At 38.6% G+C, this 21,585-nt stretch overlaps 1 protein-coding gene across 1 annotated transcript in view; it reads left to right on the top strand.

Annotated features, from left to right (window-relative positions):
* CATSPERT (catsper channel auxiliary subunit tau) overlaps positions 1-21,585 on the top strand; it is a 133,092-nt gene that overhangs the window by 33,776 nt on the left and 77,731 nt on the right. The window contains 4 exon segments of the mRNA XM_024757341.1: positions 12,346-12,465; positions 18,038-18,082; positions 19,027-19,095; positions 20,780-20,859. Coding sequence (XP_024613109.1) covers positions 12,346-12,465; positions 18,038-18,082; positions 19,027-19,095; positions 20,780-20,859 — 314 coding nt within the window.

Raw genomic sequence — 21,585 nt, 5'->3', positions numbered from 1 at the left:
TCCATCCTTCCTATCCCACCCCTCGAGGTCATCGCAAAGCACCAAGCTGATCTCTCTGTGCTATGCTGCTGCTTCCCACTAGCTAACTGTTTTACATTTGGTAGTGTATATATGTCGATGCTACTCTCACTTCACCCCAGCTTCCCTCTCGCACCCCGTGTCCTCAAGTCCGTTCTCTATGTCTACATCTTTATTCCTGCCTTGCAACTAGGTTCATCAGTACCAATTTTTTTTTAGATTCCATATATATATGTCAGCATACAGTATTTGTCTTTCTCTTTCTGACTTACTTCACTCTGTGTGACAGACTCTAGGTCCATCCACCTCACTACAAATAACTCAATTTCATTTCTTTTTATGGCTGAGTAATATTCCATTGTATATATGTGCCACAACTTATTTATCCATTCATCTGTTGATGAACATTTAGGTTGCTTCCATGTCTTGGCTATTGTAAATAGAGCTGCAATGAACATTGTGGTACATGATTCTTTTTGAATTATGGTTTTCTCAGGGTATATGCCCAGTAGTGGGATTGCTGGGTCATATGGTATTTCTGTTTTTAGATTTTTAAGGAATCTCCATACTGTTTATTTCCATAGTGGTTGTATCAATTTACATTCCCACCAACAGTGCAGGAGAGTTCCCTTTGCACCACACCCTTTCCAGCATTTACTGTTTCTAGATTTTTTGATGATAGCCATTCTGACAGGTGTGAGGTGATACCTCATTGTAGTTTTGATTTGCATTTCTCTAATAATTAGTGACATTGAGCATCTTTTCATGTGCCTCTTGGCCATCTGTATGTCTTCCTTGGTGAAATGTCTGTTTAGGTCTTCTGCCCATTTTTTAACTGGATTTTTTGTTTTTTTGATATTGAGCTCCATGAGCTGTTTGTATATTTTGGAGATTAATCCTTTGTCTGTTGTTTCATTTGCAAATATTTTCTCCCATTCTGAGGGTTGTCTTTTTGTCTTGTTTATGGTTTCCTTTGCTGTGCAAAAGCTTTTGTGTTTAAGTCCCATTTGTTTATTTTTGTTTTTATTTTCGTTTCTCTAGGAGGTGGGTCAAAAAAGTTCTTGCTGTTGTTTATGTCAAAGAGTGTTTTACCTGTGTTTTCATCTAAGAGTTTTATAGTGTCTGGTCTTACATTTAGGTCTTTAATCCATTTGGAGTTTATGTTTGTGTATGGTGTTAGGGAGTGTTCTAATTTCATTCTTTTACATGTAGCTGTCCAGTTTTTCATTTGTCTCTAGGTATTTTTAAATTTCTTCCTTGATTTCTTCAGTGATCCATTGGGTGTTTAGTGGCATATTGTTTAGCCTCCATCTGTTTATGTGTTTTACAGTTTTTTTCTTGTAGTTGATTTCTAATTTCATAGTGTTGTGGTCAGAAAAACTGCTTGATATGATTTCAGTTTTTTAAAATTTATTTAGGCTTGCTTTATGGCCCAGTATGTGATCAGTCCTGGAGAATGTTCCATATGCACTTGAGAAGATTGTGTATTCTGCTGCTTTTGGGTGGAATGCTCTATAAATATCAATTTATATCAAAATATCAAGTCCATCTGGTCTAATGTGTCTTTTAAGGCCTGTGTTTCCTTATTGATTTTCTGTCTGGATGATTTGTCCATTGATGGAGGTGGGGTGTTAAAGTCCCCCACTATGGGACTTCCTTGGTGGCGCAGTCATTAAGAATCTGCCTGCCAATGCAGGGGACATGGGTTCAAGCCCTGCTCTGGGAAGATCCCACATGCCACGGAGCAACTAAAGCCCATGCACCACAACTACTGAGCCTGCATTCTGGAGCCCATGAGCCACAACTACTGAGCCTGCATGCTGCAACTACTGAAGCTGCATGGCCTAGAGCTTGTGCTCTGCAACAAGAGAAGCCACTGCACTGAGTAGCCCACTCACCACAATGAAGAGTAGCCCCCTCTCGCCACACTAGAGAAAGCCTGCGCGCAACAACAAAGACCCAACACAGTCAAAAATAAAATATAAATAAATAAATTTATAAAAAACAAAGTCCCCCACTACTACTGTGTTGCTGTCAGTTTCTCCTTTTATGACTGTTAGTATTTGCCTTATATATTGAGGTGATCCTATGTTGGATGCATATGTATTTACAATTGTTGTATCTTCTTCTTGGATTGATCCTTTGACCATTATGTAGTGTCCTTCACTTTCAGTCTGTGTGTGTCCCTGGATCTGAAATGGGTCTCTTATAGACAGCATATATACAGGTCTTGTTTTTGTATCCATGCAGCCAGTTTATATCTTTTGGTTGGAGCATTTAATACGTTTAAGGTAATTATTGATATGTATGTTTTTACTGCCATTTTGTTAATTGTTTTGGATTTGTTTTTGTAGGTCTTTTTTCTTCCCTTACTCTTTTGTTCTCTTCTCTTGTGATTTGATGACTAATTTTAGTGTTGTGCTTGGATTCCTTTCTCTATTTTGTGTGTGTATCTATTGTAGATTTTCGGTTTTGGGGTTGCCATGAAGATTTGGTATCTATAACAGTCTGTATATAAACAAGATTGTTTTAAGTTGCTGGTCTTATAATGCATTTCCAATATCCTGCATTTGTGCTCTCCTCTTCTCACAATCGCTGGTTTTGATATATTTGTGTGCAGATCATTTCCTACTTTTACTGTATGTTTGCCTTTACCGATTAGCTTTTCCATTTGTAATTTACTTGTTCCTAGTTGTGGCCTTTTCTTTTCCATCTAGAGAAGTTCCATTAGCATTTGTTGCAAAGCTGGGCTGGTGGTGCTGAATTCTCTTAGCTTTGTCTTGTCTGTAAAGCTTCTGATTTCTACATTGAATCTGAATGGGAGCTTTGCTGGGTAGAGTATTCTTTGTTGTAGGTTCTTCCCTTTCATCACTTTAAATATATCGTGCCACTCCCTTCTAGCCTGAGAGTTTCTCCTGAGAAATCAGCTGATAACCTTATGGGAATCCCCTTGCATGTTACCTGTTGCTTTTCCTTTGTTGCTTTTAATTTTTTTTTGTCTTTAATTTTTGTCAATTTATTCTTTGTGTCTCAGCGTGTTTCTCCTTGGGTTTATCCTACCTGGGAATCTCTGTGCTTCCTGGACATGGGTGACTGTTTCCTTTCCCATGTTAGGCAATTTCTTAGCTATTATCTCTTCAAATATTTTCTCAGGTGGTTTCTCTCTGTCTTCTCCTTTTGGGACCTCTATAATGTGAATCTTGGTGCATTTAATGTTGTCCCAGATCAAGATGGCAGTGTGGGAAGATGCGGAGTTCGCATCTCCCCACGACTAGGGCACCTGCAGGATGCTGTGGGGGACCTTGACACCCAAGGAGATGGGAGGAACCCCCAAGCGAACTGATAGGACATGGGGGGACTGAGGTGGGGGAAAAGTGGAAGCTGGACAGGACAGGCACCCCTGAGGGTGGCTGAGAGAGGGGAGGGGTTCCCACACAAGGAGGGACCCTTGGGGGCTTGGATCGGGGGGAGCACGCCCAGTGTATCCCCTGCCCAGTCTGCCAGAGAAATCTGCTCAGCTCTTTGGCTAGGTCCTATGCCCTCAGAGGCCCCCTCCAGGCCGTGTGGGTCCTGGGGGTGTAGGAGGGAGGTTGGGGGAGAGCAGGAGAGGCAAGCAGGAGGGGTCTTCCAGGACCAGAGTAGCAGGAGAGGAGCAGAAGGCATTTGCCCCGCCCACTTCAGCCCAAGAAGCCTGCTGGGCTCCCAGATGGGTTCCCCTGCCCTCTGAGACCAGAGGCGGGAGGCACGCCTGGGTCCCTTCTGTTCCTTTGAGCCTAAGCCCCACGCCCACACACCCAAGATCCTTTTCCAGCCCTGCAGGTCCTAAGCATAGGCCCCACCCATCACTCAAACCCCATCCCTGCTTAGGCCCCGCCCTCCACAGCCAAAGCCTTTTCCAGCTTTTTTTTTTTCTCCTCCTCTTTTTTACTATTGTGGTTCTGTTTTACCTTCTGGTTGTTGTTTCATCTATATTTTTATGTTTATATTCTTTCTAACATCTGTTAGTTATCTAGTCTAATTTTATTTTTTACTATGTTATTGTTCTCCCCCTCCCCCCCCTTTTTTTTTTATGCTGCTCCGTGTGGCTTGCAATATCTTGGTTCACAAGCTGGGGGTCAGGCCAAAGCTCCTGCAGTGGGATCACCAAGTCCAAACCACTGGACTAACAGAGAACCTGAGACCTCAGGGACTATTCATCGGAGTGAGGTCTCCTGGAGGTCCTCATCTCAGAACAAAGACCCAGGTCTACCCAACAGCCTACAAACTCCAGTGTTGGAAGCCTCAGGTCAAACAACCAGTAAGACAGGAACACAATCCCACTCATCAAAAAAGAAAAAAGGGGCTTCCCTGCTGGTGCAGTGGTTGGGAGTCCACCTGCCAATGCAGGGGACGTGGGTTCAGGCCCTGGTTTGGGAAGATTCCACAAGCCATAGAGCAACTGAGCCTGTGTGCTACAACTACTGAGCCTGTGCTCTGGAGCCCGCAAACCACAACTGCTGAGCCCGCATGCCACAGCTGCTAAAGGCCGTGCGCCTAGAGCCCGTGTTCTGCAACAAGAGAAGCCACTGCAATGAGAAGCCTGCGCACCCTAACAAGGAGTAGCCCCCACTCACCGCAACTAGAGAAGGCCCACGCACAGCAATGAGGACCCAATGCAGCCAAAAAAAAAAGACAGCAAAATAATATGTCACAGATGAAAGAGCAAGGTAAAGACCTAGAAGACCAAATAAATGAAGAAGAAATAGTCAGTCTACTTGAAAAAGAATTCAAAGTAATGATAGTAAAGATGATCCAGAATCTCAGAAATAGAATGGAGGCACAGATTGAGAAAATACAAGACGTTTTTAACAAAGATCTAGAAGAAATAAAGAACAAACAAACAGAGATGAACAACACAATAACTGAAATGAAAAATACACTAGAAGGAATCAATAACAGAATAACTTAGGCAGAAGAACGAATAAGTGAGCTGGAAGACAGAATGGTGGAAATAACAGCCAAGAAGCAGAATACAGAAAAAAGAATGAAAAGAATTGAAGACAATCTCAGAGACCTCTGGGACAACAGTAGATGCACCAACATTCGAATTATAGTGGTCACAGAAGAAGAGAAAAAGAAAGGGTTGAGAAATCATTTGAAGAGATTATAGTGGAAAACTTCCCTAAGACGAGAAAGGAAATAGTCACTGAAGTCCAGGAAGCACAGAGAGCCTCATACAGGTTCAACCCCAGGAGAAACACACCAAGACACATATTAATCAAACTAACAAAAATTAAATTCAAAGAAAAATATTAAAAGCAGCAAGGGGGGGACCTTCAAGATGGCAGAGGAGTAAGACATGGAGATCACCTTCCTCCCCACAAATACATCAAAAATGCATCTACATGTGGAACAACTCATACAGAACACCTACTGAGTGCTGGCAGAAGACCTCCGACTTCCCCAAAGGCAAGAAACTCCCCACGTACCTGGGTAGGGCAAAAGAAAAAAGAAAAAATAGATACAAAAGAATAGGGACGGAAAAAAAAAAAAAAAAAGAATAGGGATGGGACCTGCACCTCTGGGAGGGAGCTGTGAAGGAGGAAAAGCTTCCACACACTAGGAAGCCCTTTAACTGGTGGAGACGGGGGGTGGCAGCGGGAAGTGTTGGAGCCACGGAGGAGAGCTCAGCAACAGGGATGCAGAGGGCAAAGCAGAAAGATTCCTGCACAGAGGATCAGTGCTGAGCAGCACTCACCAGCCTGAGAGGCTTGTCTGCTCACCCTCCAGGGTGGGACAGGTGGGGGCTGGGACCTGAGGCTCTGGCTTCTTTGGAGGTCAGATCCCAGGGAGAGGACTGGGGTTGGCTGCGTGAACACAGCCTGAAGGGGGCTAGTGCGCCACAGCTAGCAAGGAGGGAGTCCAGGAAAACGTCTGGAACTGCCTAAGAGGCAAGAGACCATTGTTTCAGGGTGTGCAAGGAGAGGGGATTCAGAGCATGGCCTAAATGAGCTCCAGAGACAGGCGTGAGCTGTGGCTCTCAGTACAGACACCAGAGACGGGCATGAAATGCTAAGGCTGCTGCTGCAGCCACCAAGAAGCCTGTGTGCAAGCACAGGTCACTATCCACACCTCCCCTTCCAGGAGCCTGTGCAGCCCACCACTGCCAGGGTCCTGTGATCCAGGGACAACTTCCCCAGGAGAACACACAGCGTGCCTCACGCTGTTGCAATGTCACACTGGCCTCTGCCGCTGCAGCCTCGTCCCGCATTCCGTACCTCTCCCTCCCCTGAGCTTGAGTGAACCAGTGCCCCCTAATCAGCTGCTACTTTAAGCCTGTCCCATCTGGGCAAAGAACAGACTCCCTCAGGCGACCTACACACAGAGGTGGGGCAAAATCCAAAGCTGAACCCCAGGAGCTGTGCAAACAAAGAAGAGAAAGGGCAATTTCTCCCAGCAGCCTCAGGAGCAGCGGATTAAATCTCCGGAATCAACTTGATGTACCCTGAATCTGTGGAATACCTGAATAGAAAATGAATCATCCCCAAATTGAGGCGGTGGACTTTGGGAGCAACTATAGACTGGGGGTTTGCTTTCTGCATCTAATTTGTTTCTGGTTTTATGTTTATCTTAGTTTAGTATTTAGAGCTTATTATAATTGGTAGATTTGTTTATTGATTTGGTTGCTCTCTTCCTTTTTATAAAATATAGATGTATATTTTTTCCTTTTTCTCTTTTTGTGAGTGTGTATGTGAATACTTCTTTGTGTGATTTTGTCTGTATACCTTTGCTTTTACCACTTGTCCTAGGGTTCTGTCTTTCCTTTTTTTTAGTATAGTTTTTAGCACTTGTTGTCATTGATGGATTTGTTTATTGGTTTGGTTGCTCTCTTTATTTCTTTCAATTTTTTATTACTTTTTAATTTTTTTATTTTAATAACTTTTTGTTTATTTTTCTTTTTTCTTTCTTTCTATTTTTTTCTCCCTTTTCTTCTGAGCTGTGTGGCTGACAGGGTCTTGGTGCTCTGGCCAGGTGTCAGGCCTGAGCCTCTGAAGTGGGAGAGCTGAGTCCAGAACATTGGACCACCAGAGACCTCCCAGCCCCACGTAATATCAAATGGCGAAAGCTCTGCCAGAGATCTACATCTCCACACTAATACCCAGCTCCACTCAACAACTAGCAAGCTACAGTGCTGGACACCCTATGCCAAACAACTAGCAAGACAAGAACACAACACCACCCATTGGCAGAGAGGCTGCCTAAAATCATAAGTTCACAGACACCCCAAAGCACACCACCAGACATGGTTCTGCCCACCAGAAAGACAAGATCCAGCCTCATCCACCAGAACACAGGCACTAGTCCCCTCCACCAGGAAGCCTACACAACCCACTGAACCAACCTTACCCACTGGGAGCAGATGCCAAAAACAATGGGAACTACAAACCTGCAGCCTGTGAAAAGGGGATCCCAAATGCAGTAAGTTAAGCAAAATGAGAAGACAGAGAAATACACAACAGATGAAGGAGCAAGGTAAAAACCCACCAGACTAAATAAATGAAGAGGAAATAGGCAATCTACCTGAAAAAGAATTCAGAGTATTGATAGTAAAGATGATCCAAAATCTTGGAAATAGAATGGAGAAAATACAAGAAACGTTTAACAAGGACCTAGAAGAACTAAAGAGCAAACAAACATTGATGAATACAATAAATGAAATGAAAAATTCTCTAGAAGGAATCAATAGCAGAATAACTGAGGCAGAAGAACATATAAGTGACCTGGAAGATAAAATAGTGGAAATATATATAACTACCGCAGAGCAGAATAAAGAAAAAAGAATGAAAAGAATTGAGGACAGTCTCAGAGACTTCTGGGACAACATTAAACACACAAACATTCGAATTATAAGGTTCTCAGAAGAAGAGAAAAAGAAAGGGTCTGAGAAAATACTTGAAGAGATTATAGTTGAAAACTTCCCTAATATGGGAAAGGAAATAGTCAATCAAGTCCAGGAAGCACAGAGAGTCCCATACAGGATAAATCCAAGGAGAAACATGCCAGGACACATATTAATCAAACTATCAAAAATTAAATACAAAGAAAAAATACTAAAAGCAGCAAGGAAAAAGCAACAAATAACATACAAGGGAATCCCCATAAGGTTAACAGCTGATTTCTCAGCAGAAACTCTGTAAGCCAGAAAGGTGTGGCAGGACATTTTTAAAGTGATGAAAGGGAAAAACCTACAACCAAGATTACTCTACCCAACAAGGACCTCCATCAGATTTGATGGAGAAATTAAAACCTTTACAGACAAGCAAAAGCTAAGAGAATTCAGCACCACGAAACCAGCTTTACAACAAATGCTAAAGGAACTGCTCTAGGCAGGAAACACAGGAGGAGGAAATGACCTACAATAACAAACCCAAAACAATTAAGAAAATGGTAATAGGAGCATACATATCGATAATTACCTTAAGTGTAAACGGATTAAAAGCTCCCACCAAAAGACATAGACTGGCTGAATGGATACAAAAATAAGACCCATATATATGCTGCCTACAAGAGACCCACTTCAGACCTAGCGACACATACAGACTGAAAGTGAAGGGATGGAAAAAGATATTCCATGCAAATGGAAATCAAAAGAAAGCTGGAGTAGCAATTCTCATATCAGACAAAATAGACTTTAAAATAAAGACTATTACAAGAGACAAAGAAGGACTCTATGTAATGATCAAGGGATCAATCCAAGAAGAAGATATAACCATTGTAAACATTTATGCACCCAACATAAGAGTACCTCAATACATAAGGCAAGTGCTAACAGCCATAAAAGGGGAAATCAACAGTAACACAATAATAGTAGGGGACTTTAATTGTAGGGGACTTTAACACCCCACTTTCACCAATGGACAGATCATTGGTGAAAGTGATCAATGAAGGAAACATTGGTATGCATTTGGTATGCTCATTTTCCTTGGAAAATTATTTGTGGACCTTTTTTGAGGTCTAGGGTGAAAGTAGCACTTCTAAGGAATACTTGTGTTTGCTTCTAAGGTATACCAAATATTTAAAGAAGAATTAATAGCAGTCTTTCTCAAATTCTTCCAAAAAATAAAAGAGAAGGGAGCACATCCAAACTCATGTTACAAAGCCAGCATTACTGTGATATCAAAACCAGACAAGGACACTACAAGAAAATTCCAGGCTAATATCCCTGATGAACATGGATGCAAAAATCCTCAACAAATGATTCGCAGACCAAATTCAGTAATACATTAAAAGAATCATGCATGTTACATTAATATGATTAAGTAGGATTTTCTCCAGGGATGCAGGGGTAGTTCAACATCTCCAAATCAGTCTATATTATACACCACATTAATAAAAAAGATAAAAATTACATGATCATCTCAATAGATGCAGTCAAAATTCAACATCCATTCATGACAAAAACCCTCAAAAAAGTGGGTAAAAAGGGAATGTACCTCAACATAATGAAGGCCATATATGAAAAACCCACAGGTAATATTATACTCAATGGTGAAAAACTGAAAGCTTTTCCTCTAAGATTAGGAACAAAACAAGGCTGCCCACTCTTGCCACTTTATTCAACATGATAATGGAAGTCTTAGCTGGAGCAGCTAGGAAGGAAAAATGAAAGGCATCCAGATTAGAAAGGAAGAAGAAAAACTGTCTCTATTTGCAGATGACATCATCTTATATATAGAAAAATCTAGACTCCACACACACAAAAAAACCTGTTAGAACTAATAAATTCAGTAAAATTGCAGGATACAAAATCAATATACAAAACCAGTTGCATTTCTATACACTAATAACAAATTGTTAGAAAGAAAAATTAACTCTCATTTACAATTGCATCAAAAAGAATAAAATACCTAGGGAAAATTTAATCAAGGGGGTGAAAGACCTGTACACTGAAAACTATGACATTGATAAAAGAATTTGAAGAAGACACAAATGGATAGGTATTCCATGCTTATGGATTGAAAGAATTAATGCTGTTAAAATGTTCATACTATCTAAAGCAATGCAATCTCTATCAAAATTCCAATGGCACTTTTTACAGAAATAGGAAAACAATCCTAAATTTTGTTGTAACCACAAAAGACCCCAAATAACCAAGGCAATCTTAAGATTAAAGCTAGAGGCATCACACTTCCTGATTTCAAACTATATTACAAAACTATAGTAATCAATATGCTATTGGCATAAAGAGAAACACGTAGCTCAAAGGAACAGAAAAGAGAGCCCCCAAATAAACCCACATATATATGGTCAATTAATTTATGATAAAGGAGCCAAGAATATACAATGGGGAAAGGGCAGTTTCTTCAGTAAATGGTGTTGGGGAAACTGGACAGCCACAGGCAAAAGAATGAAACTGGACCACTATCTTATACCATACATAAAAAGAAACTCAAAATAGATTAAAAAGTTGAACATAAGACCTGAAACCATAAAATTTCTTGGAGAAAACATAGGAGGTAATTCCTTGACATTGGGCTTAGCAATGATTTTTCTTGGATTTGACCCCAAAAGAAAGGCAACAAAAGCAAAAATAAACAAGTGGGACTACATTAAACTAAAAAGCTTTTGTACGGCTGAGGAAACGATCAGCAAAATGAAAATGTAACCTACAGAATGCAGTAAAATATTTGCAAATCATATATCTGATAAGAGGTTAATGTCCAAAATATATAAAGTACTACAACTCAGTAGAAAAAAAACCCCAAACAATCCAATTAAAACATGGGTAGAGGATCTGAATAGACATTCTTCCAAAGAAAACATACAAATGGCTAACAGGTCCATGAAAAGGTACTCAACATCAGTAATAATCAGAGAAATGCAAATCAAAACCACAGTGAGCTATCACCCCACACCTGTTAAAATGTTGGTGAGGATGTGGAGAAGAGGGAACACGTGTGCACTGCTGGTAGGAATGTAAATTGTTGCAGCCACTGTGGAAATAAATATGGAGGTTCCTCAAAAAATTAAAACTAGAACTACCAGATGATCTAGCAATTCCTCCTCTGGGTATTTATCCAAAGAAAATGAAATCATGGTCTCAAAAAGGTATCTGCACCCTCATGTTCATCGCAGCACTTACAATAGCCAAGACGTGGAAACAACCTAAGTGTCCATCCACAGTGAATGGATTAGAAAAATGTGGTATATACACACAATGAAATCTTACTCAGCCATAAAAAAGAAAAAACCCTGCCATTTGCAACAACGTGGTTGGATTTGGGCATTATGCTAAGTGAAATAAGTCAGAGAAAGAAAAATATGGTATGATCATTTATATGGACAATCTAAAAAAATAAAATAAGGAAATTCCCTGGCGGTCCAGGGGTTAGGACTCCGTGCTTTCACTGCTGAGGACACGGGTTCAATCCCTGGTCAGGGAACTAAGATCCTGCAAGCCGTGTGGTGCAGCCAAAAAAAAAAAGAAGGAAAAAAAAATGAACTCATAGTTAAAGAGAACAAATAGATTGGTGGTTGCCAGAGGTGGGGTTTGGGGGTGGGTGAAATGGATGAAGGTGGTCAAAATGTGCAAACTTCCAGTTATAAGATAAATAGATAAATAAGTCCTTGAGATCTAATGTACAGCAAGGTGACTGTAGTTAACAATAATGTATTATATATTTGAAAGTTGCTAAGAGAGTAGATCTTAAAAGTTCTCATCACAAGAAAATAATTGTAACTGTGTGATGATGGATATTACCTAAACTTACAGTGATAATCATTTTATAATTTATACAAATATCAAATCATTATGTTGTACAGCTAAAAGTAATACAGTGTGATATGTCAATAATATCTCAATTAAGAAATGTTTTTAAGGGCACCTAGAATATTAGGGTGGGGAGGCATGAGATCTATTTCAAATTAGCAAAAGAGTATATGAACTTTAAAGGTCTTATAATAATGGTATTGTGTTACAAAGCTCAAGGTTGGAAGAGAGTTTCAAGCTGAGACAATGATATACTTTATCAAAAAGTAAAAGAAAAAAGACAGAAAAGGATGTTGGATGTCTTTTGGTATTAAATGTTTGGATTACCTAGATTATTTGGGTTGGATATTGGTTACTGGACTACCTTTGGTAATGTAGTTTCAGTAGAGTATTTAGGCTAAACTTTTGAATAGAGTTAAGAAGAGAGTGTATAGGCAATGGGTGTTTCCAAAAAATGGGTGTTTCCAAAAAAATGGGTGTTTCAAAAAGTGTATTTTATGGATGTATTTGTTCAGAAATTATGTCTGAAACTCAGACTGAAAATTTAATGCTTCTTTTCATATGTATTTTGTATCAAGGTTCCTCGACGTCAAGATGATGAGAAGAATAATATTTATTTGGAACTAATGCAACATGACAGTACAAAATATCTTCTCTTATTAGGGAGTGTTCAGGTACATCTTTATGAAGTAATTCAGGTATGTATCAAAATTTTTTTCACCTTGGTATCACATTGTCCAGTTGGTGTTTGTTGTTAAGATTTATCTGTACCTGATGGACTCCTTTTGCTTATTATCTGTGTTATGTGCTTAGTAAACTCATGTGCTTAGTAAACAATACCTTCCTCTGGCTCAAAAATAAAGTTAGTTTGTAACAGCATAATGTTTTTTTTTATTTTTATTGCAGTATAATTGCCTTACAATATTGTGTTAGTTTCTACTGTACAGCAAAGTGAATCAGCAATACGTATACATATATCCCTTCTTTTTTGTACTTCCCTTCCATTTAGGTCACCACAGAGCACTGAGTAGAGTTCCCTGTGCTATACAGTAGGCTCTCACCAGTTATCTACTTTATACATAGTATCAATAGTGTATGTATGTCAGTCCCAATCTCCCAACGCATCCCATCCCCCACCCGTTTTCCCCTTGGTATCCATACGTTTGTTCTCTGTGTTTTTAAAAATGTATTTTCTGGAAGGGCAGTGATACAACCTAACAACCTAAAAGACTAAGCATGCTTGTTTGTTTGTTTCATTTTGTTTTCTGAGATGTTTCTAAACGAGACCCAAACCACAAACTCTCTTAATTGTGAGCACCAGTTTCACATCGGTTCTTTTATCTTTAGCTGGGCTGCTTGCAGTCTGCCCTGTGCATGTGTCATTTAGGAGTCAGCCAAAGTTTTAGGCAGAGTTTATACACAGATTCTGTGGTTCCTTCTCTCTCGCTGTCTACTGCCTCCTGCCCTTTCCTCCAAGAAAAGATAATGATTCTTCTGAACTTTGTATTTAATATTCTCTTGCTCTTTTCATAGCTTTACTACTTAATGTAAGTTACAAAAAGATTGTATCTTTTGTGTTGCTAAACATATTATGTTTCTAAGATTAATACACTTAATTTCATTAGCTAGTACTCACTTTTTCACTGCTGTATACGTTCCATGTGAGAGTGTTCCCCAGTTTATTTATCTATAATTTTTTTTTTTTTTTTTTGCTGTACACGGGCCTCTCTCACTGTTGCGGCCCCTCCCATTGCAGAGCACAGGCTCCGGACGCGCAGGCTCAGCGGCCATGGCTCACGGGCCCAGCCGCTCCGCCGCATGTGGGATCCTCCCGGACGGGGGCATGAACCCGCGTCCCCTGCATCGGCAGGCGGACTCTCAACCACTGCGCCACCAGGGAAGCCCTATCTATAATTTTTTAATGGATATTTTGATTGTTTTCAGTTTTTTACTATTATGCACATTGCTGCAGTGAATTTTTTTGAACATATCTTCCAGTGCGTATCTGCAGAAAGTCTCTACATTATGATGAATTGCCCTCTATGAGTCTCTATGATGAATTGCTACATCGTAGGTAAAGAGACCATGTTATTTATTGATCAGAGTTATCAGAGAAAGAAATTTTGGTTATTTATGGATTTCCCCCCAAAGCCTTATGATTTTAGCTGTGGTATGCTGCCTCTGTGTATTATCTGTCAGAATTCTTCTACAGGCACTTCTACCTTAATTAAATATCACATCATTTTCCTTATTAGAATTTCTCAGTTACCCCCTTTTGGTCAAAACGCAGATCCCAGAAGTACAAAGTTTACCATGAGGACTTCGGTCTTTTTTTTTTTTTTAATGCACTTTTATTGGCTTGATGTTGGCTGAGGCTGATAGTTCTATAATAATATTTAAGCATCTGGACATCAGACAATAGAGGAAGATAAGGACTGTGAGACAAATGTTTTGCATTTAGTTTGTATCCAGCCCTATTCAAACTAGGCCTAATGGGAGAATAAGTCCCATGGATGAGTTTGGCCCACCTTAAATAGCCAAGTGACCTTTTTTAAACTTTTATTTTGAGATAATTATAGATTCACATGCAGCTGAAAGAAATAATACAGCATGATCCTATGTACTCATTTTCCCCCTGATGGTAACATCTTTCAAAACTATGGTAAGTATCACAACCAAACTACAGAACGTTTCCATCTATACAAGGATCCCTGATGTTGCCCTTTTATAGCTACACCCACTTCCTTCCTGCCCTTACCCTTCCTTAACAATTGGTTACCACCAGTCTGTTCTTCATTTCTGTAATTTTCTCAATGTAACCTTTTAGGATTGGCGTGTTTTCAGTTAGCATGATTCTCTGGAGAATCATACAGGCTACTGCATGTATCCATAGTTCATTCCTTTCTGTTGTTGAGTAGTACTTCATGGTGTGAATGTAACACAATTTGTTTAAATATTCGCCCATTGGAGGACATCTGGGTTGTTTCCAGTTTTTGGTGGTTATGAATAAGTTACTATAGTCACAGGTCTTTGCGTGAATATGGTGTTCGCTTCTCAGATAAGTTTCTGGGTTATAAGGTAGTTTGTGTGTACTGTTTTTAAAGAAGCTGCCAAACTGTTTTCCGTAGTGGCTGTGCCGTTGTACATTCCCAGCAGAAATGTATGAGTGATCCAGTTTCTCAGCACCCTCGTCAGCCTTTGGTAGTGTCACTGTTCTTTATTTTAGCCATTCTGATGGCTGTGTGGTGTTACTGTGGTATTAATTTGCAGTTCCCTAACAGCTAGTAATGTTGAACATCTTTTTAGGAGGGCCTTTTCTTTCTCCTGGTTTTATTGAGATGTAATTTACATGCAGCACTGTACAAGTTTAAGGTGTCAGCATAATGATTTGGCTTACACACCTGATGAAATGATTACCGCAGTAAGGTTAATGACTATCCATCATCTCCTCTAGACAGAACACCAAAGAAATAGAGAAAAAAATTTTTTATGATGAGCAGAACGCTTAGGATTTACTCCCTTAATAACTTTCATGTATAACATGCCATGGTGTTCATTGTTTTTATCATGTTGTACACGACATCTCTAGTGCTTATTTATCTTGTAAGTAGAAGTTTGTACCCTTTGACTACCTTCATAACTTAAAAGGCCTTTTACAATTTATGATGCTAGTCAACAAATTTATGCTTATCTCTTTGGTCTCTAAAGCTTGAGCTGTATCATTTGCTATTTGGGTCACATGCAGGGATAGACTATAGACCACTTGATTATAGAACTACTAGCCATGGTAGAAATCCTCATGCAGATTGGTAAAATCTAGTGCTTGGTTGAGTTGGAAAGACCTGATGATAAGATCCAAACTACAGATCATGTTTGGAAGCATGGGAGGGCCATCTGATTGTACAACAATTATCTCACTTGTATACTTGGAAAGTACACGTGCATTGTTTATGATTACCAATTGGTATCAATTGCTTTCTGAATATAATTGGCCTGATTTTGGAGGACAAAGATGCTGAATTGAATTAAATAAATCACATAATAGGTTTTGCATAACTTTATAAAAAAAAAGTAATTGGGGCTTCCCTGGTAGTGCAGTCGTTAAGAATCCACATGCCAATGCAGGGGACACGGGTTAGAGCCCTGGTCCGGGAAGATCCCACATGCCACAGAGCAGCTAAACCCATGCTCCACAACTACTCAGTCTGCGTGCCACAACTACTGAAGCCCGTGCGTCTAGAGCCTGTGCTCCGCAACAAGAGAAGCCACCGCAATGAGAAGCCCACGCACCGCAACTAAGAGTAGCCCCCACTCACTGCAACTAGGGAAAGCCCACGTGCAGCAACGAAGACCCAATGCAGCCAAAAAAAGAAAAAAGTAATTGGTCTGTACTTGTATCATTAATCCCTTGTTCCTTCCTATCCCTGATACATTTTGGGTTTCTTTGAGGCTCTGGGAGAAACCAGAAACATCAGCTAATTGTTAAGGTCTGGGGTCCAATTAAGGCATAAAAGTATATTGGAGTTTTTAATATTTCTGTATTGATTATAGAAGGGAATGTAATATTAATTTTGAAATGAATTGCAGTACCATTTGTGTTCATTGGTTTGGCTATATGATCCATACCAGATGAGCCTAAGACTAGGTGATAAATTCAACAATTAGAAAGATTGATAGCTACTGTAATTATTAGAGAAAGGTGATAGAAAATTCAAAGGTGTGGAAGATTGTTAGAGTAATGCCCCCTAAAGAATCATGCCTCCCGGTATCTATACCTTTGAGTAGTCTACAGTGCTCCCCACCCCGACTACTGCGTTTAGCCATGTAACTTGCTTTGGACGGAGCAGAATCAAATTCAGGACAGGGAACCAAGTAGCTCATTGTCACACATTGAAACTCATCAGTGGAGCTGGGTGAAGGCAAGCCTAAAACTCTGGATTTGGATGAGTTAGATGCACATTCAGGATGAACATTTAATTGGCTCCAATGAAGACTCAATTGGGTAGATCTCAGTGGGACCTTCAGAAATAACTCAAAGACATTTACAGTAGTTAAAAGTATGACTAAAAGTTTACTTATATATGAGGGAGATGAATCAGTAGGTTGAGTTTTCCATCAAAAGCAGAGACACCATTTTTAAGAGAGAAGAGAAGAAAAAGGCAGTCTTGGAAGAGTAAGATGTTTCTCCACTCCCCACTTTGGGAAAAGGGAAGCTTTAAAAAGCTAGAAGCTATAAAGGGCATGTTGACAGGATCATTAAGGAAATCAATTTCAATTACTTATGAATTTTCTGAGAAATCTTGTGACTTTATATGAAGAATATATATGATATGCTAATTTTGTGTGATGTCTGTCATTGTACCACCAGCTGTTATTTTCCTCATTATAATGCCTCACCAGGAACTGAGAGGACAGGTGTTAAATAGGTTCTTGTGGATTGCTATGTTTTGGGGGTACAGAGGACATGTAGACCAGGTGCCAAAGTTTTCACTAAATGAGAATTAGTGACCAGAATGTCTGAAAGACATTCCAGAGAGCGTGAGCCTTAAAAGAGGAAAACTTTTCATCTGTATAATAAGATCTGGAAGCAATAGAAGAGAGTATGGAGGATGCTACCCCACCACCTAACCTTGAGATATGTGGGCCTTCACTTGAGGAGTCTATAATGGAAGCGGCATCCTTAGTGATGAGGCAAGTCTGAGCTAAAGGAAAGCTGGAAATGTTTAGTGGAGCAGTTAAAGATGGAAGGTTGCTTGTCAACCGTGGAATGGGGGTTCCATGAGCCACAGTGGAAAATGCTGGGAAGAAAGAGAACCATTGAATGTTGGATTAGATGGGAGGACTCATAGCACAGCAGAGATGATCAGAGATGGTGACCAAGGATACCAAATGTTTTCCTGGTTAAAAAGATCCCAACAGTCCCCAAGAGATGAGAGAAGCACTCAGTTCTGTCATGAGTCAGCCTATCATGTAGATTCATGTTTAACCCCTCAAAAGGAGTGCAGGCCTGGCAGTTCCTCGAAGTATAAGCAGCAGGAACATTTTTCTTTAAAACATAAATGTAAATATTCACAATTATTTCTGGTACAACCTGGAATTTTTATTTTCTTCCAAACATTCATTATTTTGGTATTTTAGCTATTAAATTTATATGTGCATTAAACATCATTACCTGATTTTTTAAAATTTATGAAATGATTTAGATAATATACAAGGGACTATATCAGTGATTCTATATTTAAGAATTTTATTGTTTGTTACTTTTTCTAGAAAGGGTGCTTTACTGAAGAACTCCGAATGTTGAAGAAAAACACAGTAAGAACTTTACTGAAACTTCCAAAGCTTTGTGCACACAGTTAACATTTCATGTAACTTTATTCTGATATTGTTTTTATTCTTTTGTTACCCTACCAGTCACTGTTTGAACTAATAGAAATATATTAAATAGAACGTATAATATTTGCTCACAATCTTCATCTCCACCGTTTTTTAAAATGCTGCTATCTTACTGCTAAATGGTGCTAAATGGTGAACACAAAAATTAGAAATCATTGGGTAAGAGAGGAAAACGCCTCTGGCTACTTCTTTGCATAGCCTTAGGATCCTCACATACTGAATTGAGGAAATATTATTTTCCTCCTTAAGGAGTTTCTAAAGAGTTGTTTACAGTTCTTACCTGAATTCCTTTTTAAGTACTTAAAAATTATTATCTTGATTAATTGATCATCTACTCAGAGAGGCTTCTGCTGCCAATAGCCAGATCGGGGATAGGAAACATAAAAAACAGAATGATGGATATTTGAGGGCATAACCTCTGACACCCTCCTTCATTTCACATATGAGCCAGCTGTGGTTCAGAGAGATGAAATCACTTGTTTAAATCAAAATTTTATCTGAAAGTGGAAGTAGAGATGGGAAAAGTGTGAATAAATACTTAAAAATATTATATACATGGATATGAATACATATATACATATGTATATATGTATCTCTGTATAATTCTATTAACAATTATAAATGGATATTTTTCATATTTTAATCATGTAATATTCCTTAACTTTAACATAAGGTTTTTAACATTTCAGGAATGCCATAGATTCTTCTATAGGAGTTGTATAAATTTTTTTTTTTAAATCAAGAGATTCATGCTTTGGTTTTTCTAACTTATAAATTTGTGAGGTAAAAATATCACTTGTTATCACCTCTCCATTAAAATATCTTTCTGATCAAACAATAAATTAAATTTGGCACATGTTTAGTTTATCTGCAGGGCGGAAGTGGAATTTATGTTCTCCTATGGAAACTTTGGTTATGGATTTTCACATCAGGTTAGTTCCCCTCTTTTAAAAATAATTCTACTGCAGCTCTTCAGTTAAATCATCCTCCCGAGCCTCTATCCTTTCCAGTTTGATAAAATCTTTAAAATATTTTTAAAAGAACACCATTTTTCTCTAGCCTAAAGAAAAATGAAACTTTACCATTGTTTGTTTATACATTTTTAAATAATGAGATTTTATTCAAATGTCTTTATTATAATACGTTTGTGTGTGTGTACACATACACTTACGTAATTGAAAACAAAATTAAGTATTCAAAAAATGAATGTGGATTTTTATATCTAAAAATAATCATTAAAATAGAGTCATTGATGTTATTCAGATATTTTGTACTTTAATCACATATAATCCCTTCTCCCCATGATCATTTCAACATCAACCCTTCTTGATTCATCAAGAGAGTAATATGCCCAAAGAAGGTATCTTCCTAGGTTTAGCCTGCCCCTTTAAATTTACTACATATATCCATGTCGCAGAGAAAATTTTTGTACATTAACCTATATCCTTTTCTTTCATTATGTCCTCAGGCCGGATTCCTAGAATGGAAATCATTGTCAGTAATGGCCTTTTCAAGGAATTGTTCTAGAAAAATTGTACCAACATATATTCTTACCAAGTTTGAAAGAAATCTTGATATCCCTGGGTACTGTCACAGCTTTGGGGCATTTATAAACTCAGTCCCATTAGTACTGCAGTTATATAGGAGAAATGACCCGTATACTTTACATATAATCTTTAATTTTCAGTTTTTGCTATGTTTCATATTCTTGGCTGCTTTTAATTAGGAATTGAGAGTCGGTACATCAGTCTTATTAAATAAGTCTACTGCTGTGTGTTAACAGGGAAATCCCTGTAAAATGTATTTTTAAATTTTGCCTGTGGTAATCATAATGTTTTTAAATACATTTTGAATCACAGGTAAGTAATATATTGATGAAAGCCACTAGACACAAGCTTTTTTTCATTTTCCCCTTTCTGCTTTGATTTTTCTTTCTTTGCATTTTGCCTATTTTCTTATCATAAATTAGGCCTTATAGGGATCCCTAATCAGTCCTAAACTGTGTCACAAAAGGCTTAGTCCTTTTTGTAACAAAGTTTATGAGTACCAAGTTCAGAGATAGGTGTTATATCTGGATATAACATGTAACAGTCCCATTCTTAGGGAGATAGATCCTTTTCAAATAAGACTGGGCAAATACTGTATTGTTTTATGTAGGTGGACTCTACTAAAAACTAGGAACAAAGGCATTGTAAGGAAAAGAGTGGGAAATTTAATAAAAGTTCTATTTGATTTTATGTCCATGAACTTTTCAATAACATAGTCCCCTACTTACCTATCATGATAATGTATAAAGAGGACTTGCACTGGAGGAGATAAAGTTGCATTCAAATGTTGGCTCTCATGCCTGTTGGGTGACCCTTGAACACTTACTGATCTTCAGTATTATCTGTAAAATAGGCATAGTTATCTACCTCATAGGATTATTGGGATGATTAAATAATATTAAAGATGCAAAATTATTGGCAGATACTTAGTGCTCAATGTTAATTCTTTCTTCCTCTCTTAATTCCTTTCCTCTTTATATATATCATTTAAGTCCTGGGGGATAGTAGTATTAGGAAGAACTGGAATTGTAACTAAACAGTGTTAATATATACTTATTATTTTCCTCAGTTAAAACCTCTTCAGAAAATTATTAAGCCATCTATGTTTATGAATATTGCACCACCTCCAGAAAGAACAGACCCTGTGACGTAAGTGTTAAAGTCTTATTAACACAGTTATATCATGTGGCATTTAAAATATGTAATCCATTTGATGGATAATTTTGGTTGTCTTAAGACATGGCCAGAATGAACTAGACTCCGAGATAAAGAAAGCAGTGCATTGTTTTGTTCAAGGGGGAAGATATTTTGAGTTTCTGGGTGTAGCCCTGGAGAGAGGAGTTGAGGAGGTCTGGAGATAAGAAAAGAAGAGAAGGGTTGCCAACTTCATGGCTGAAGGAGGGAAGGGAGGAGAAGCCTAAAGGGGAAAGTTGGCCAGTGAGATGTTCCTTTTGCAGAAAGAGGTGAGGAACTTTTAAGATCAAGGTGCCTAATAGTTGCCAGTTTTCTGCTCTGCAGTATGGTAGCATTACCCCCCACTTCCACACACTCCAGCTGTTATTTCCAAATTTTCAGCAAAAAGCCTATGGTCAAAAAAATGCAATTAGCAGGCCAAAAGTAACTTAACGTATAGTATGTCAATTAGTCTTGCAATTTCAACAGTAAAAATAGATCAAAGAAAAATGAGCACCTGAAAGAGAGATATTTAATCTATGGTGCTATCCAAGAATAAGGAATGGAAAATACTTGAAATGACATCGAGGAAATTAGGTATAGAATAGGAAATTATATTCTGAAGTTCTGATTTCCTATCAGCACTGGGTATTATCATTAAAAATAAATGTTGTCTTCAAAAAAAAAAAAAAAAAAAAAAAA

The sequence above is a fragment of the Neophocaena asiaeorientalis genome, unplaced genomic scaffold (assembly GCF_003031525.2).
Source record: "Neophocaena asiaeorientalis asiaeorientalis breed wild unplaced genomic scaffold, Neophocaena_asiaeorientalis_V1.1 scaffold246, whole genome shotgun sequence".
Taxonomy (NCBI): domain Eukaryota; kingdom Metazoa; phylum Chordata; class Mammalia; order Artiodactyla; family Phocoenidae; genus Neophocaena; species Neophocaena asiaeorientalis.
Note: the sequence above shows the minus strand (reverse complement) of the source record. Positions and strands in the feature narration are given on the sequence as shown.